The following is a 20098-nucleotide window of genomic DNA, read 5'->3' as shown; positions in this document are numbered from 1 at the left end:
GACAATGGGACACGGGGACAGTGGGACACGGGGACAGTGGGACAATGGGACACGGGGACAGTGGGACAGTGGGGCACAGGGACAGTGGGACACGGGGTCAATGGGACACGGGGACAGAGGGACAATGGGACACGGGGACAGAGGGACAATGGGACACGGGGACAGTGGGACACGGGGACAATGTCACAATGGGACACGGGGACAATGTGACAATGGGACACGGGGACACGGGGACAGTGGGACAGTGGGACACGGGGACAGTGGGACAGTGGGACACGGGGACAGTGGGACAATGGGACACGGGGACAGTGGGACAATGGGACACGGGGACACGGGGCTGGCGGGAGCCCCTTGGTGCCGGGAACACACGCGGGGACACCGCTCCAGCGGCGAGCCTGGCGGGACCTGGGGACAGAGAAGATGTCACCGGGACAGGGGACAGCCCGCGTGACGTCACGGGGGCGGCCCGTGTGACGTCACGCCGAGGGACAGCGGCCGGGATGTCCCCGAGCTGTCGCGACAGGCGGAGCCCCCCGAGCCCATTCCCGCCCTCCCCCTCCCCGGACCCACCGGGACCCCTCGGCCCGACCCTGCCCCTCTCCCACACAAAAAAAAACCGGGACAAACCCGGGACAAACCCGGGCCCCTCCCCCACACCTCACTGCTGCTCCCGCCGCCGCCGCGCGATGACGTCACTTCCGCCGCACAGACCGGAAGAGGGGCATAGAGAGCGGCGCAGAGCGGCCCAGAGCGGCCCCGCTCACCATAGAGATGAGCGGGGAGGCGCATGCGCGGAGAGCGCCCTCTGGCGGGCCGGAGGTCCGGAAGGGCCGCGGCGCCTCATGAGCCCCAAAGGGACCCCAAAATCCACAAAGGGACCCCAAAATCCAAAAAAGGACCCCAAAATCCACAAAGGGACCCCAAAATCCCAAAAGGGACCCCAAAATACACAAAGGGACCCCAAAGACCCCAAAATACCCAAAGGGACCCCAAAGACCCCAAAGGGACCCCAAAATCCACAAAGGGACCCCAAAATCCACAAAGGGACCCCAAAATCCACAAAGGGACCCCAAAGGGACCCCAAAATCCACAAAGGGACCCCAAAATCCACAAAGGGACCCGAAAGGGACCCCAAAATACCCAAAGGGACCCCAAAATCCACAAAGGGACCCGAAAGGGACCCCAAAATACCCAAAGGGACCCCAAAATCCCCAAAGGGACCCCAAAGAGACCCGAAAGTCCCCAAAGGGACCCCAAAGACCCCAAAAGGACCCCAAAGGGACCCCAAAGTCCCCATGGGAACTCCAAAGGGACCCCAAAATCCACAAAGGGACCCCAAAATCCCCAAAGTGACCCCAAAATCCCCAAAGGGACCCCAAAGTCCCCATGGGGACCACAAAGACCCCAAAAGGGCCCCAAAGGGACCCCAAAATCCCCAAAGGAACCCCAAAGTGACCCCAAAATCCACAAAGGGACCCAAAACAGACCCCAAAATCCACAAAGAGACCCCAAAATCCACAAAGGGACCCCAAAATCACCAAAGGGACCCCAAAATCCACATAGGGACACCAAAATCCACAAAGGGACCCCAAAGGGACCCCAAAATCTCCAAAGGGACCCCAAAAACCCCAAAGGGACCCCAAAGGGACCCCAAAGGGACCTCAAGGACCCCAAAGGGACCCCAAAATCCCCAAAATCCCCAAAGGGACCCCAAAGTCCCCATGGGGATCCCAAGACCCCAAAGACCCCAAAGGGACCCCAGAGTCGCCAGGGAGACCCCAAAGTCCCCACAGACCGCACAGGGACCCCAAAGGGACCCCCCGAAGTTCCTATGGGGACCCCAAAGTCCCCAATGGGACCCCAAAGTCCCCACAGACCCCACAGACCTCAAGGGGACCCCCCAAGATCCTCATGGGGACCCCAAAGACTCCTCCTGGCCGTGTCCATCCATGGTGGCCACACCGACTGCTCCTGGCCGTGTCCATCCATGGTGGCCACACCGACTCCTCCTGATCCATCTCCATCCATGGTGGCCACACCGACTCCTCCTGGTCACATCCATCCATGGTGGCCACACCGACTCCTCCTGGCCGTGTCCATCCATGGTGGCCACACCGACTCCTCCTGGCTGTGTCCATCCATGGTGACCCACGTTGACTCCTCCTGGCCCATCTCCATCCATGGTGGCCACACCGACTCCTCCTGGTCCATCTCCATCCGTGGTGGCCACACCGACTCCTCCTGGTCCATCTCCATCTGTGGTGGCCACACCGACTCCTCCTGGCCCATCTCCATCCATGGTGACCCACCTTGACTCCTCCTGGCCCATTTTTGTCCATCTCCATCCATGTTGGCCCATGTTGATTCCTGTTGACTCCTCGTGAACCACGGTGATCATTCCTTGTGGTCCATCTCCATCCATGTCCATTCCTTGTGGTCCATCTCCATCCATGTCCATTCCTTGTGGTCCATCTCCATCCATGTCCATTCCTTGTGGTCTATCTCCATCCGTGTCCATTCCTTGTGGTCCATCTCCATCCATGTCCATTCCATGGGGTCCATCTCCATCCATGTCCATTCCTTGGGGTCCATCTCCATCCATGTCCATTCCATGGGGTCCATCTCCATCCGTGTCCATTCCATGGGGTCCATCTCCATCCATGTCCATTCCATGGGGTCCATCTCCATCCATGTCCATTCCATGGAGTCCATCTCCATCCATGTCCATTCCTTGTGGTCCATCTCCATCCATGTCCATTCCTTGTGGTCCATCTCCATCCATGTCCATTCCATGGGGTCCATCTCCATCCATGTCCATTCCATGGGGTCCATCTCCATCTATGTTCATTCCTTGTGGTCCATCTCCATCCATGTCCATTCCATGGGGTCCATCTCCATCCATGTCCATTCCTTGGGGTCCATCTCCATCCGTGTGGACCCACCTTGACTCCTCCAGGCCCGTGATGTTCCATGTCCATCCATGATGACCCTCGCTGACCCCTGTCCATCCATGTTGATTCCATGTGGATTCCATGTTGATTCCATGTTGGTTCCATGTTGATTCCATGTGGATTCCATCTTGATTCCATGTTGGTTCCATGTTGATTCCATGTTGAGTCCATGTTGGTTCCACGTTGGTTCCATGTTGATTCCATGACCACACTGACCCACAGTGACCCACACTGACCCACACTGACCCACACTGCTCTGTGCTGACCCCTGGTGACCCTTGGTGACCCTTGGTGACCCTTGGTGACCTGTGGTGACCCGTGTTGACCTGTGGTGACCTGTGGTGACCCGTGTTGACCTGTGGTGACCTGTGGTGACCGTTGTCACTCTGTGTCTGTCCAGGTTGGTCCATGGTGACCTCTGGTCACCCCGGTGAACTATGTTGACTTGTGGTGACCCCTGTGACCCCTGGTGACCCCTGGTGACCCCTGGTGACCCCTGGTGACCCGTGGTCACTCTGTCTCTCCCCAGGTTGTCCCCGCTGTCCAGGTGACCCCAGACATGACCCCGGCACTGTGACATCACACTCAGCAGAGTGACATCACACCCAGCAACATGACATCACACCCGGTGCTGTGACATCACACCTGGCACAGTGACGTCACACCCAGTGCTCTGACATCACTGGCCCTGTGAGGTCACACGTGGCACTGTGATGTCACACTCAGCGCTGTGATGTCACACCCGGCACCATGACGTCACTCCCGGTGCATTGACATCACACACGGCACTGTGACGTCACACCCGGCGCCGTCACATCACACCTGGCACCGTGACATCACACCAGGGACTGTGACATCACACCTGGCACTGTGACATCACACTCAGCACTGTGACATCACAACTGACACTCCAGGTGACCTCACAAATGACACCACATGTGACCTCACAGGTGACCTCACAGGTGACCTCACAGGTGACACTACAGGTGACCTCACAGGTGACCTCACAGGTGACCTCACAGGTGACCTCTCAGGTGACCTCACAGGTGACCTCACAGGTGACCTCACAGGTGACCTCACAGGTGACCTCTCAGGTGACCTCACAGCTGATCTCGCAGGTGACCTCACAGGTGACATCACAGGTGACATCACGGGTGACCTCACAGGTGACACCACAGGTGACCTCACAGGTGACCTCACAGGTGACCTCACAGGTGACCTCACAGGTGACATCACGGGTGACCTCCAGCCCCACATTCCTCCGCGGGCGGTTCCCAATTTCGGGGTGTCCTGAGCTGCGCCCCAAACCGGCACCGCCTCGGGCCGGGGCGGCGCCCGAAATCCGCAGTGACCCCTCGGGTGGGGGTGGCACCCAAAATTTGTGGTGTCCTGGGTCACCTGGGTCCCCTCAGGTGGGGTTGGCATCAAAATTTTGGGGTGTCCTGGCACACTGTGTCCCCTCGGGTGGGGTGACACCGAAATTTTGGGGTCTCCTGGGTCACCTGTGTCCCCTCAGGTGGGGGTGACACTGAAATTTTGGGGTGTCCTGGGTCACCTCTGTCCCCTCGGGTGGGGTTGGCATCCAAATTTTGGGGTCTCCTGTCACACTGTGTCCCCTCGGGTGGGGGTGACGCCCAAATTTTGGGGTGTCCTGGGTCACCTGTGTCCCCTCAGATGGGGGTGACACTGAAATTTGGGGTGCCCTGGGTCACCTGAGTCCCCTCACATGGGGGTGACACTGAAATTTTGGGGTGCCCTGGGTCACCTGTGTCCCCTCATGTGGGGGTGACACCCAAATTTTGGGGTGACCTTGGACACTCTGTCCCCTCGGGTGGGGGTGGCACCCAAAATTTGGGGTCTCCTGGCACACTGTGTCCCCTCAGGTGGGGGTGACACCCAAATTTTGGGGGTCCTGGGTCACCTGTGTACCCCCAGGTGGGGGTGACACACAAATTTTGGGGTGTCCTGGGTCACCTGAGTCCCCTCGGGTGGGGGTGACACCCAAAATTTGGGGTGACCAGGGACACTGTGTCCCCTCGGGTGGGGTGACACCCAAATTTTGGGGTGCCCTGGGACACTGTGTCCCCTTAGGTGGGGTTGGCACTGAAATTTTGGGGTGTCCTGGGACACTGTGTCCCCTCAGATGGGGGTGACACCCAAATTTTGGGGTGTCCTGGGACGTCTGTGTCCCCTTGGGGAGGGGTGACACTGAAATTTTGGGGTGCCCTGTGTCCCCCGAGTGGGGGTGACACTGAAATTTTGGGGTGCCCTGTATTCCGGGGGGGGTGACACTGAAATTTTGGGGTGTCCTGGGTCACCTGTGTCCCCTCAGGTGGGGGTGACACTGAAATTTTGGGGTGTCCTGGGACGTCTGTGTCCCCTTGGGTGGGGGTGACACTGAAATTTTGGGGTGCCCTGTGTCCCGGGGGGGGATGACACTGAAATTTTGGGGTTCCCTGTGTCCCGGGGGGGGGTGACACTGAAATTTTGGGGTGCCCCGTGTCCCCGGGGGGGGGGTGACACCGAAATTTTGGGGTGCCCCGGGGCGGTGCCCGAAACCCGCGGCCCCTCGGGGCGAGGGCGGCGGCGGCACCGGAGCCGCTGGAGCCGAACGGATCCGCCCGGGGCGGGCCCGGTGCCCTCCCGAGGGGACATCGCGGGGGGAGGGACACAGTGACACAGTGCCACCAGCGCTGCCACCCGCCGTGTCACCCGCCGTGTCACCCGCCGTGTCACCCGCGGCTCCTCCGGTGCCCGGTGAGGGGCTGGAACTGGCACCGGGACCGGCAGGTGAGGGGCAGGGGGTGGGCAGGGGGCACAAACCCCCCCCAGGGTGGGCAGGGGGCACAAACCCCCCCCAGGGTGGGCAGGGGGCACAAACCCCCCCCAGGGTGGGCAGGGGGCACAAACCCACCCCAGGGTGGGCAGGGGGCACAAACCCACCCCAGGGTGGGCACAAACCCCCCCCAGGGTGGGCAGGGGGCACAAACCCACCCCAGGGTGGGCAGGGGGCACAAACCCACCCCAGGGTGGGCACAAACCCACCCCAGGGTGGGCAGGGGGCACAAACCCACCCAGGGTGGGCAGGGGGCACAAACCCACCCCAGGGTGGGCACAAACCCACCCCAGGGTGGGCAGGGGGTAAAGAAACCCACCCCAGGGTGGGCAGGGGGCACAAACCCACCCAAGGGTGGGCAGGGGGCACAAACCCACCCCAGGGTGGGCAGGGGGCACAAACCCACCCCAGGGTGGGCAGGGGGCACAAAAACCCACCCCAGGGTGGCATCCCGGGGACCCCCGACCTTCCCCACCCCCCCAAAAAAAAGCCCCCCCGGAGCTGCGGGGGTGGGGAGGGGTCGCAGCCCGGGGCTGAGGCGGATTTTGGGGATTTTGGGGATTTTGGGGAGGGGTCTCTGCTGCTCCAGAGCCCCCCCGGATTGCGGCGCGATGGACGCGGGGGACAACGGGGGACAAGGCGGCGACCCCCGGGTGGCACAGGTGAGGGGGGGTCCCCCAGGTGAGGGGAGGGACCCCCAGGTGAGGGGGGGTCCCCGCGTTTGGGGGTCCCCAGCCCCTCCCCCCGCCTTTGGCCGGGGACCCCCGCGCCCCCTGCGCGGCCCCCGGGCTGGAATTGGGGCAGGGGGCGGGGACAGCGACAAAGGGACAGAGGGACACGGGGACAGCGACACGGGGCGGGGACAGCGACACGGGGACAGCGACACCTCCCCCCCAATCCCCCCGACCCCCCCAAACTCATCCCCCCCTTGGGCCCCCCGGATTTTGGGACCCCTCCCCGGATTTTGGGACCCCCCCCCCGGATTTTGGGACCCCCCCCCGGATTTTGGGACCCCCCCCCGGATTTTGGGACCCCCCGGATTTTGGGACCCCCCCCCTGGATTTTGGGACCCCCCCGGATTTTGGGATCCCCCCCGGATTTTGGGACCGCCCCCGGATTTTGGGACCCCCCCCCCCCGGATTTTGGGACACCCCCCGGATTTTGGGACCCCCCCAAAAGTACAGCCCCACCCACGACCCCCCCCGGGATTCCAGGGAACCTTCTCGGACCCCTCAGACTCTGGGGGTCCCCCAAATACCCGGGACCCCCCCAAAGATCTGGGACCCCCCAAAAAACTTGGACCCCCCCAATATCTGGGCCCCCCCAAAAAACCTGAGACCCCCCCCAATGATCTGGAACCCCCCAAAAAAGGATCTGGGACCCCCACAAAAAACTGGGACCCCCCAAAAAACCTGGGACTCCCCAAAGATCTGGGACCCCACAAAAACCTGGGACCCCCCCAAAAATCTGGGACCCCCCCAAAAATCTGGGATCCCCCAAAAACCTGGGACCCCCCCCCAAAGATCTGGGACCCCACAAAAACCTGGGACCCCCCCCCAATATCTGGGACCCCCCCCAAAGATCTGGGACCCCCCAAAGATCTGACACCCCCCAAAAACCTGGGACCCCCCAAAGATCTGGGCCCCCCCAAAAACCTGGGACCCCCCAAAGATCTGGGATTCCCCAAAAAGCTGACACCCCCCCCATATTTCTGCCCCCCAAATTTGGGGTTCCCCGGGCATTTGGGACCCTCTGGGACTCCCCGAATTCCCGGGATCTCGGGGGACATTTGGGGTCTCCCACACCCCCGGCACCCCCCGGGACCACCGGGACCCCCCGAATTCACGGGAACCGCCCAGATTTTGGGACCCCCCGAATTTTGGGACCTCCCGGATTTTGGGGTTCCCTGTATTTCGGGACCCCTCTGGATTTTGGGAACTCCCTGGATTTAGGGGTTCCCCGGATTTTGGGACCCTCCGCATTTTTGGGTTCCCTGTATTTTGGGACCCCTCTGGATTTTGGGACCACTCTGGCTTTTGAGACCCCCCCGGATTTTGGGACCCCCCGGATTTTGGGCTTCCCTGTATTTTGGGACGCCTCTGGATTTTGGGACCAGAGTGGATTTTGGGACCACCCGGATTTTGGGAACCCCCTTGATGTAGGAATTCCCCGGATTTTGGGGCCCCCCGAATTTTGGGACTTCCCGGATTTTGGGACGCCCTGCATTTTGGGACCTCTCTGGATTTCGCGATCCCCCGGATTTAGGGCTTCCCCGGATTTTGGGACACCCCGAATTTTGGGACCTCCCAGATTTTGGGGTTCCCTGTATTTTGGGACCCCTCTGGATTTTGGGACCCCTCTGGATTTTGGGACCCCTCTGGATTTTGGGTTCCCTGCATTTTGGGAACCCCCGGATTTTGGGAACCCCCTGGATTTTGGGACCACTCTGAATTTTGGGATCCCCCAGATTTAGGGGTTCCCCGGATTTTGGGGCCCTCGGAATTTTGAGACCCCCCGGATTTTGGGACCCCCCGCATTTTGGGACCCCCCGGATTTTGGGCTTCCCTGTATTTTGGGACCTCCCGGATTTTGGGGCCCCGGGATTTTGGGAACCCCCTGCATTTAGGGGTTCCCCGGATTTTGGGCTTCCCTGGATTTTGGGACCCCTCTGGATTTTGGGACCCCTCTGGATTTTGGGACCCCTCTGGATTTTGGGACCCCTCTGCATTTAGGGGTTCCCCGGATTTTGGGACCCCCCCCCCGGATTTCGGGAACCCCCCGGATTTTGGGATCCCCCCACAGGCGCAGCGCCGGCGGGACCTGGAGGCGGAGCTCCGTGACCTCAGCAGACAGGTGGGCGGGGCTTGCGGGGAGGGGCGGGGCCAGCACCTGCCAATCACAGCGCGGCCCCGCCCCTCGCTGCGGAGGGGGCGGAGCTTGGCGCTGTCAATCACGCGCTGCCCAATCAGGTGGCGGCGCTGGGGCGGAGCCTGGAGGCGGAAAGGGGGCGGAGCCTGCTGGAGGGCGGGGCCCTGCGCGCGCTGGAGATGGCGGTGGGCGGAGCCAAGGCCCGGGTGGGCGGAGCCTGTCGGGCCCTGGACCGGGCCAATGAGCGGCTGCGGCTGCAGCAGGTGGGCGGGGCCTGGGCTGGAGGGGGCGGAGCCTCGGACAGGTGGGGAAAGGGGCGTGGCCTAAGGGGGAGGGGCCTCTGGCAGGGGGCGTGGCTTGGGTGGGGCAAAGGGGGCGTGGCCAGGGTGTGGTCTGTGAAGGGGGCGGGGCTTATGGGGCAGAGATTTGGGTGTGGCCTGAGGGGGTGGAGCCTCTGTAGTGGGCGGAGTCACGGTGGGTGTGGCTATGATGGCGTAGCTAAAGGGGGCGTGGTCTGAGGGGCAGTGGGCGGGGCCAGGTGTGTGGGCGTGGCCTGTTTGACCCCGCCCCTCTGCAGGAGGCGGGGCAGGCGCTGTGGGCGGAGCTTGAGGCCGCTCGGGCTGCCAAGGCGGGGGCGGAGCTCTGGGCGCGGGAGGTGGAGGCGCAGTGCCGGGCCCGGGGGGCGGAGCTGGAGCGGCTGCGGCAGGTGGGCGGGGCCAAGAAACGGTGGGCGGGGCAAAGGAACGGTGGGCGGGGCTAAGGAACGGTGGGCGTGGCTATAGCAGCCTGTGGGCGGGGCTAATGATTAATGGGTGGGGCTAAGGAACAATGGGCGGGGCTATAGCAGCCTGTGGGCGGGGCTAAGGAACGGTGGGCGTGGTTATAGCAGCCTGTGGGCGGGGCTAAGGCACGATGGGCGGGGCTAAGTATTAATGGGAGGGGCTATAACAATCCGTGGGCGGGGCTAAGGAACAATGGGCGTGGCTATAGCAGCCTAAGGGCGTGGCTAAGGAACGATGGGCGTGGCCATAGCAGCCCGTGGGCGGGGCTAAGGAACAGTGGGCGGGGCTACAGCAGCATGTGGGCGTGGCTACATTTTAATGGGCGGGGCTCTAACACCACATGGGTGGGGCTAAGTTCCAATGGGGCGGGGCTATTCCTGCTGTGGGTGTGGCTATGAAGCAATGGGCGGGGCTAGAGCAGCTGGTGGGCGTGGCTGAAGATCGATGGGCGGGGCTATTACTGCTGGGGGTGTGGCCATGGAGCAATGGGAGGGGCTAGAGCAGCTGGTGGGCGTGGCCGTTCCGTGGGCGGGGCTCGGGGGCGTGGCCGTTCCATGGGCGTGGCTCGGGGGCGTGGCGGTTCCGTGGGCGTGGCTCGGGGGCGTGTCCCTTTCGGCCCCGCCCACAGGCGGTGCAGGCGGCCCGGCAGTCCCGGCGCCGGGCGGAGCAGGAGCGGGACCGGGTGGCGGCGGAGCTCGGCCACGCCCCCCGCGCCAGGTGAGCGCCCAAGGGTGCCGGTGGGTCCCCTCGAGGTCCCTACAGCCCCCATGGGTCCCCACGTGTCCCCTCTGTGTCCCCAGATGTGTCCGAGGTGTCCCCGTGTGTCACCGCGTGTGTCTCATGTCCCCGTGTGTCCCCAGGTGTCCCCGGGTGTCCCCCAGGTGTCCCCAGGTGTCCCCAGGTGTCCCCCCAGGTGTCCCCAGGTGTCCCCCCAGGTGTCCCCAGGTGTCCCCCCAGGTGTCCCCAGGTCCCCCCAGATGTCCCCAGGTGCCCCCAGCTCCCCCCAGGTGTCCCTCCAGGTCCCCCAGGGTGTCCCCAGGTCCCCCCAGGTGTATCCCCAGGTGTCCCAGGTGTCCCCCCAGGTCTCCCCAGGTCCCCCCAGGTGTCCACAGATGTCCCCAGGTGTCCCCAGGTATCCCCAGGTCCCCCCAGGTCCCCCCAGGTGTCCCAGGTCCCCCCAGGTGCCCCCAGGTGTCCCTCCAGGTGTCCCCATATGTCCCCAGGTGTCCCCGTGTGTCCCCAGGTGTCCCCAGGTGTCCCCAGGTGCCCCCAGGTGTCCCCCCAGATGTCCCCAGGTGTCCCCAGATGTCCCCAGGTGTCCCAGGTGTCCCAGGTGTCCCCCCAGATGTCCCCAGGTGTCCCCAGGTGTGTCCCCAGGTGTCCCCCCAGGTCCCCCCAGGTGTCCCAGGTGTCCCCTGTGTCCCGCAGCGCCCCCACCGGTGACCCCGCGGCGCTGGAGGAGCTGCGGGAGCAGAACCGGGACCTGCGGGAGCGGCCGGGACAGCGGCGGGGACAGGTGGGGACAGCTGGGGGGACACCTGGGCACACCTGGGGGGACACCTGGGCACACCTGGGCACACCTGGGCACACCTGGGCACACCTGGGGACACCTGGGGGGACACCTGGGCACACTTGGGGACACCTGGGGGGACCTGGGGGCACCTGGGGGGACACCTGTGGGTGCCATGGGGACAGGTGTGGGTGCCATGGGGTGCCGTGAGCACGGGTGTGGCACAGGTGTGTACAGGTGTGTCACAGGTGTGTCACAGGTGTGTCACAGGTGTGTCACAGATGTCACAGGTGTGTCACAGGTGGCACAGGTGTATCACAGGTGTGGCACAGGTGTGTCACAGGTGTATCACAGGTGTGGCACAGGTGTCACAGGTGTGGCACAGGTGGCACAGGTGTATCACAGGTGTGGCACAGGTGTGTCACAGGTGTGGCACAGGTGTCACAGGTGTGTCACAGGTGTATCACAGGTGTATCACAGGTGTATCACAGGTGTGTCACAGGTGTCACAGGTGTATCACAGGTGTGGCACAGGTGTGGCACAGGTGTGGCACAGGTGTGTCACAGGAGTGTCACAGGAGTGTCACGGGTGTGGCACAGGTGTGGCACAGGTGTGGCACAGGTGTGTCACAGGTGGCACAGGTGTGGCACAGGTGTGGCACAGGTGGGCACAGGTGTGGCACAGGTGTGGCACAGGTGTATCACAGGTGTGTCACAGGTGTGGCACAGGTGTATCACAGGTTGGCACAGGTGTGGCACAGGTGTCACAGGTGTGGCACAGGTGTGGCACAGGTGGCACAGGTGTGTCACAGGTGGCACAGGTGTGCACAGGGGTGGCACAGGTGTGTCACAGGTGTATCACAGGTGTCACAGGTGTGCACAGGTGTGGCACAGGTGTGGCACAGGTGTGCCCAGCCCCTGCCCCGCGCTCTCCCGCAGGTGCAGCAGCTGCGGCGGGACCGGGACCGCCCCGGGACCCCCGGGACAACAACCGGGACAACAACCGGGATAACTGGGACAACCAGGACCCCCGGGACCACCGGGATAACAACTGGGACAGCCGGGACAACAACTGGGATAACCGGGACAACCGGGACAACAACCGGGATAACAACCGGGACCTCCGAGACTCCCGGGATAACCGGGAGCGCCGGGAGCGCCAGGACCCCCGGGATTACCGGGATGACCAGGAGCACCGGGATTACCGGGAGCACCGGGATAACCGGGAGCGACAGGATAACCGGGATAACAACCGGAATAACTGGGATAACAACCAGGATAACCAGGAGCACTGGGAGCACCGGGATAACAACCGGGATAACCGGGATAACCAGGACCACCGGGATAACCGGGAGCACAACCGGGATAAGCGGGATAACCGGGACCGACAGGATAACCGGGATCACCGGGAGAACAACCGGGATAACCGGGATAAGCGGGATAACCGAGTCCGCCCTGCGCGCCCGCTGCGCCCGCCTGGAGGAGCTGCTGCGGAACGAGGCGGGGTCAGAGCGCGGGGGGACAGCGGGACACGGGGACACGGGGGGACACGGGGGACACGGGGACACGGGGGGACACGGGGGGACACGGGGGGACACGGGGGGACACGGGGGGACACGGGGGGACACGGGGGGACACGGGGGACAGGGGGGACATGGGGGACAGCGGGGACACGGGGGGACAGCGGGACACGGGGGACACGGGGACACGGGGGGACACGGGGACACGGGGGACACGGGGGGACACGGGGACACGGGGGACACGGGGGGACACGGGGGACAGCGGGACACGGGGGGACAGCGGGACACGGGGGGACAGCGGGACACGGGGGACACGGGGGACACGGGGGACACGGGGGACACGGGGGGACACGGGGGACAGGGGGACACGGGGGACAGCGGGACACGGGGGGGACACGGGGACATGGAGGGACACGGGGGGACACGGGGGACACGGGGGGACACGGGGGGATATGGGGGGACACGAGGGGACACGGGGGACAGGGGGGGACATGGGGACACGGGGACACGGGGGGACACGGGGGGACATGGAGGGACATGGAGGGACACGGGGACATGGAGGGACACGGGGACACGGGGGGACACGGGGACATGGAGGGACACGGGGGGACACGGGGGACACGGGGGACAGGGGGGACACGGGGGGACACGGGGGGACATGGAGGGACATGGAGGGACACGGGGACATGGAGGGACACGGGGACACGGGGGGACACGGGGACATGGAGGGACACGGGGGGACACGGGGGACACGGGGGACAGGGGGGGACACGGGGGACACGGGGGACAGCGGGGACACGGGGGGACACGGGGACACAGGGGGACACAGCGGGCACGGGGGGACACAGGTGACTCTGTGGGTGACACAGGTGACACAGGTGACCCACAGGTGACTCTGTGGGTGACCCAGGTGACCCAGGTGACACAGGGTGACACAGGTGACCCAGGTGACACAGGTGACCCACAGGTAACTCTGCGGTGCCCCAGGTGACCCAGGTGACTCTGTGGGTGACACAAGGTGACACAGGTGACCCACAGGTGACTCTGGGTGACACAGGGTGACCCACAGGTGACTCTGTGGTGCCCCAGGTGGCCCGGGTGACTCTGTGGGTGACACAGGTGACACAGGTGACTCTGTGGGTGCCCCAGGGTGACACAGGCGACTCTGCGGTGCCCCAGGTGACACACAGGTGACTCTGCGGTGCCCCAGGTGACACACAGGTGACTCTGTGGTGCCCCAGGTGACTCTGTGGGTGCCCCAGGTGACCCAGGTGACCCACAGGTGACTCTGTGGGTGCCCCAGGGTGACCCACAGGTGACTCTGTGGGTGCCCAAGGTGACACACAGGTGACTCTGTGGTGCCCCAGGTGGCCCAGATGACTCTGTGGGTGACACAAGGTGACACAGGTGACCCAGGTGACTCTGTGGGTGCCCCAGGTGACACAGGGTGACACAGGGTGACACAGGTGACCCACGTGACTCTATGGGTGACCCAGGTGCCCCAGGGTGACACAGGTGACCCACAGGTGACTCTGCGGTGCCCCAGGTGCCCCAGGGTGACACAGGTGACTCTGTGGAGCCCCAGGTGACCCACAGGTTACTCTGTAGTGCCCCAGGTGACTCTGAGGTGCCCCAGGTGACACAGGGTAACACAGGTGACTCTGTGGAGCCCCAGGTGACCCGCACGTGTCCCCGCAGAGCCCGGCTGGCGCTGGCCCGTGCCGCGCGTGTCACCGGGCGCCGCGTGCGGCTCCTGATGGCCGAGGCTGAGGAGGAGCGGCTGAGAGGGGAACGGTACCGGCAGCAGGTGGGACCCGTGTCACCTGTGTGTCACCTGTGTCACCTGTCACCTGTGTGTGTCACCCTGTGTCACCTGTGTGTCACCTGTGTCACCTGTGTGTCACTCTGTGTGTCACCTGTGTCACCGTCTGTCACCCATTGTCACCTATTGTCACTTACTGTCACCGTCTGTCACCTCCTGTCATCCGCTGTCACCTGCTGTCCCCCCGAGCCGCTGTGTCCCCACACGTCCTCCCTCTGCCCCGATGTCCTCGATGTCCCCAATGTCCCCAATCCCCAATGTCCCCAGTGTCCCCAATGTCCTTCATGTCCCCAGTGTCCCCAATCCACTCACTGTCCCCAATGTCCCCGATATCCCCGATGTCCCCAAACCCCAATGTCCCCTCATTGTCCCCAATGTCCCTGATGTCCCCAACGTCCCCAATCCCCTCACTGTCCCCAATGTCCCCAACGTCCCCAATGTCCCCAACATCTGCAATCCTCCCAATGTCCCCAATCCCCCCAATCTCCCCAATGTCCCCAATGTGCCCCCGATGTCCCCAACGTCCCCAATCCGCTCACTATCCCCGATGTCCCCGATGTCCTTCATGCCCCCAATGTCCCCAAACCCCTCACTGTCCCTGATGTCCCTAATGTCCCCCTGATGTCCCCGATGTCCTTCATGTCCCCAATATCCCCAATCCACTCAATGTCCCCGATGTCCCCAGTGCCCTGACTGTCCCCTGACTGTCCCCTCGCTGTCCCCGATGTCCCCAATGTCCCCAATCCCCTCACTGTCCCCTCGCTGTCCCCTGACTGTCCCCTGACCGTCCCGTCCCTGTCCCCTCAGTGTCCCCTCGCTGTCCCCTCACTGTCCTCTCTCTGTCCTCTCTTTGTCCCCTCACTGTCCCCTGACCGTCCCCTCACTGTCCTGATGTCCCCAATCCCCTCACTGTCCCATCACTGTCCCCGATGTCCCTGATGTCCCGATGTCCCCAATCCCCTCGCTGTCCCCGATGTCCCCAATCCCCTCGCTGTCCCCAATGTCCCCAATCCCCTCACTGTCCCCTTGCTGTACCGATGTCTCCGATGTCCCCAATCCCCTCAATGTCCTGATGTCCCCGATGTCCCCGATGTCCCCAATGTCCTTCATGTCCGCAATGTCCCCAATCCCCTCACTGTCCCCTCACTGTCCCCTCTCTGTCCCCTGACCATCCCCTCCCTGTCCCTCACTGTCCCTCTCTGTCCCCTCTGTCCCCTCTCTGTCCCTCACTGTCCCCTCCCTGTCCCCCCTGTCCGTCTGTCCCCTCACTGTCCCCTCTCTGTCCCCTCGCTGTCCCAGTGTCCCCGATGTCCCCAATCCCCTCCCTGTCCTGATGTCCCCGATGTCCCCAATGTCCTTCATGTCCCCAATGTCCCCAATCCCCCCCTGTCCCCCTGTCCCCTCCCCGTCGCTGTCCCCAGGCCCGTGCTAGCGAGGCGCAGTGCCGGCGGGTGGCGGCGCGGGCGCTGCGGCTCCGTGCGGGCGCGGCCGAGGCGCGGGCCCGGGGCCGCCGCCTGTGCCGGGACCTGGAGCGGGTCGGGGACGGGGCGGCGGAGCGGCAGCGGGAGGCGGCGGCGCTGCGGGCGCGGCTCAGGTGCGGCCGGGACACGGACACGGGACACGGGACACGGGACACGGGACACACGGACCCATAGAACCCATAGACCCCATAGAACCCACAGCCCACGGCACACGGAACCCACGGGACACACGGGACACGCGGGACACGCGGGACACACGGGACACACGGCACACACGGGACACACGGGACACGCGGGACACACGGGACACGGGACACGCGGGACACATGGGACACGCGGGATACACGGGGCACGCGGGACACACGGGACACACGGGGCACGGGACACGCGGGACCCATAGACCCCATAGAACCTCCGGCCCGCGGCACACGGAACCCACGGGACACACAGGACACGGGACACGCGGGACACGCGGGACACGGACCCATAGAACCCACAGAACCCACGGAACACACAGAGCCCACGGACCCACGGAACCCATAGAACCCATAGAACCCACGGGCCCCATAGACCCCATGGACCCCATAGAACCCACGGCCCACGGAACCCATGGAATCCACGGGGCACACGGGGCACACGGGACACAGACCCACGGGACACGGCGGACCCATAGAACCCATAGAACCCACGGGCCACAGCCCACAGAACCCATAGAACCCATAGAACCCACGGAACCCATGGAATCTATGGGCCCCATAGACTCCATAGAACCCACAGCCCACGGGCCCCATAGAACCCACGGGCCCCATAGAACCTATGGACCCATAGAACCCATAGACCCCATGGACCCCACGGAAACCCACGGGCCCCACAGAACCCACGGGCCCACGGACCCACAGAACCCATAGAACCCCACAGAACCCATGGACCCCATAGACCCCCATAAATCCCACAGACCCCATAGACCCCACGGACCCCACAGAGACCCCATAGATCCCATAGACCCGATAGAAACCCATGGACCCCATAGACCCCACAGACCCCACAGAACCCATAGACCCCACGGACCCCATGGACCCCATAGATCCCATGGACCCCATAGAACCCCATAGATCCCATGGACCCCATAGAAATCCATGGACCACATAGACCCCATAGATCCCATAGATCCCATAGGCCCCATGGGCCCCACAGAAGCCATGGACCCCATAGCACCCCTTGGACCCCATGAACCCCATAGACCCCATAGAACCTACAGACCCCATAGAGCCCAAAGAACCCCATGGATCCCATAGATCCCACGGGCCCCACAGAACCCAGAGACCCCATAGAACCCCAGAACCCACAGAACCCATAGATCCCATAGATCCCATCAATCCCATAGGCCCCATGGGCCCCACAGAAGCCATGGACCCCATAGCACCCCATGGACCCATAGACCCCATAGGCCCCACAGAAACCCATAGACCCCATAGAACCTACAAACCCCATAGACCCCACAGACCCCACGGGCCCCACAGAACCCATAGACCCCACAGGCCCCACAGACCCCACAGGCCCCACAGACCCCACACACCCCACACACCCCACACACCCCACAGACCCCACACACCCCACACACCCCACACACCCCACACACCCCACAGACCCCACACACCCCACACACCCCACAGACCCCACACACCCCACAGGCCCCACACACCCCACAGGCCCCACAGACCCCACACACCCCACACACCCCACACACCCCACAGGCCCCACACACCCCACACACCCCACACACCCCACAGACCCCACACACCCCACACACCCCACAGGCCCCACACACCCCACAGACCCCACAGACCCCACACACCCCACACACCCCACACACCCCACAGGCCCCACACACCCCACAGGCCCCACAGACCCACACACCCCACAGACCCCACAGACCCCACACACCCCACACACCCCATAGACCCCACACACCCCACACACCCCACACACCCCATAGACCCCACAGACCCACACACCCCACACACCCCACAGGCCCCACACACCCCACACACCCCACACACCCCAATGGGAGGGGGACTCTGTGGGGTTAATGGGGTGTTGGAGGCTCTGTGGGGTTTATGGGATATCGGGGGGCTCTATGGGATATCGGGGGGCTCTATGGGGTTTATGGGGTGTCTGTTGGTTTATGGGGTGTCTCTGGGGTTCCTATGGGATATTGGGGTGTCTGTGGGAAATTGGGGTGTCTGTGGGATATTGGGGTGTCTCTGAGGTTCCTATGGGAAATTGGGGTGTCTGTGGGGTCCCTGTGGGATATTGGGGTCCCCGTGGGACACTGGGGTGTCAGTGTGGTCCCTGTGGGATATTGGGGTGTCTGTGGGGTCCCTATGGGATATTGGGGTGTCTGTAGGGTCCACATAGAATATTGGGATGTCTGTGGGACACTGGGGTGTCTGTGGGGTCTCTGTGGGATATCGGGGTGTCTGTGGGACATTGGGGTGTCTGTGGGGTCCTTATGGGATATTGGGGTCTCTGTGGGACATTGGGGTGTCTGTGGGGTCTCTGTGGGACATTGGGGTCTCTATGGGGTCCCTATGGGATATTGGGGTGTCTGTGGGATATTGGGGTGTCTGTGGGGTCCCTGTGGGATATTGGGGTGTCTGTGGGATATTGGGGTGTCTGTGGGACATTGGGGTGTCTGTGGGGTCTATGAGGTCTGTGGGGTGTCTGAGCATCTCTATGGGACACTGAGGGTCTCTATGGGGTCTGTGGGGTTTATGGGATACTGTGGGTTCCCTATGGGATATTGGGGTCACAATGGGACATTGGGGTCTTTATGGGGTCCCTATGGGACATTGGGGTGTCTGTGGGGTCCCTATGGGATATTGGGGTCCCCGTGGGACATTGGGGTGTCTGTGGGGTCCCTATGGGATATTGGGGTCCCCGTGGGACATTGGGGTGTCTGTGGGGTCCCTATGGGATATTGGGGTCTCTGTGGGACATTGGGGTGTCTGTGGGGTCCCTGTGGGACATTGGGGTGTCTGTGGGACATTGGGGTGTCTGTGGGGTCCCTGTGGGACATTGGGGTCCATATGGGACATTGGGGTGTCTGTGGGGTCCCTATGGGATATTGGGGTCTCTGTGGGACATTGGGGTGTCTGTGGGGTCCCATGGGGGTCCCTATGGGATATTGGGGTCCCTATGGGGTTTATGGGGTGTCTCTGGGATTCCTATGGGCTATTGGGGTGTCTGTGGGGTGTCTGTGGGACATTGGGGTGTCTGTGGGACACTGGGGTGTCTGTGGGACATTGGGGTGTCTGTGGGATATTGGGGTGTCTGTGGGGTCCCCGTGGGACATTGGGGTGTCTGTGGGGTGTCTGTGGGGTCTCACCCCCGCCGCCCCCCAGGTGTGACCCCATGAACCTGACCCGCATTGTCCGGCGGATGCTGCGGGACGGGGACAGCGACTCCGGGGACAGCAGCGGGGACAGCGCCCCCTGAGCCCCCCGACCCCAAAACCCCAAAACCCCAAAATCCCAGACCCCAAAACCCCAAAACCCGCCCGGGACCCCCCCCCCAGCCCCCCGGTGCGCTTTTGGGGCGGGGGTCCCCAAAACCATTAGAGAGGGTCCCACTGCCCCGGGGGATGTTTTGGGGTCCCCAAATCCGGGCAGGGGCCGCGCCCCAAAAAGGGAATTTGGGGTCGGGGGGGTTGGGAACCTCCCAAACCCCTTTTGGGGGGTCCCGTGCGGGATTTTGGGGGGCTTGAAAATATTCGGGAGTCTGGAAAGGCTCAAATCCCCCCAAAAGGCGTCGGGAGCGGCCCCAAAACCAACTCTGCACCAACTGGGGGGGTGGTGGAACCCTAAAACCCCCCCGGGACACCCCAAAACCCCCCTAGACACCCCAAAATCCGCTGGGACACCCCAAAACTGTCTTTACCCTGACTGGGGGGGTTGAAACTCCCCAATAAAAGCCCCGAATTTCTCTAAATCCTCCACAGTCTGCTCGGGGTGGGGGTGGGGATGGGGGTGGGGGGAACCCTTTGTACCCAAATTGGGGGGGTGAAATCCCCCAAAACCCCCCAAAATCCCCCCAAACCCCCCAAAATCCGCTGGGACACCCCAAAATCCTCTAAAACCTCATTGGCGAGGTTAACCCCCCAAAAAACCCCCAGGATCTCTCCAGATCCCCCGCAGTTTGCTCGGGTGGATGGATAAGACACTTTTTGTTACAATCTTGGGGGTTTCACCCCCCAAAATCCCCCAAAACCCCCCAAAATCCGCTGGGATACCCCAAACCCGACTAAAACCTCATTGGCGGGGCTGAAAC

The 20098-nt window shown here is 63.5% G+C and overlaps 1 protein-coding gene across 1 annotated transcript; it reads left to right on the top strand.

Annotated features, from left to right (window-relative positions):
* The first annotated feature begins 6234 nt into the window (after window positions 1-6234).
* LOC115491745 (uncharacterized) lies at window positions 6235-19739 on the top strand. Its single transcript, XM_072921456.1, has 10 exons — window positions 6235-6449; window positions 8590-8640; window positions 8757-8918; window positions 9233-9361; window positions 10066-10154; window positions 10866-10953; window positions 11886-12451; window positions 14165-14273; window positions 15710-15882; window positions 19174-19739. Exons 1-10 carry the CDS (start codon window positions 6399-6401, stop codon window positions 19265-19267), a joined length of 1512 nt encoding a protein of 503 aa, XP_072777557.1. The 5' UTR covers window positions 6235-6398; the 3' UTR covers window positions 19268-19739.
* The last annotated feature ends 359 nt before the right edge of the window (window positions 19740-20098 follow it).

The sequence above is a fragment of the Taeniopygia guttata genome, chromosome 37 (assembly GCF_048771995.1).
Source record: "Taeniopygia guttata chromosome 37, bTaeGut7.mat, whole genome shotgun sequence".
Classification (NCBI taxonomy): domain Eukaryota; kingdom Metazoa; phylum Chordata; class Aves; order Passeriformes; family Estrildidae; genus Taeniopygia; species Taeniopygia guttata.
Note: the sequence above shows the minus strand (reverse complement) of the source record. Positions and strands in the feature narration are given on the sequence as shown.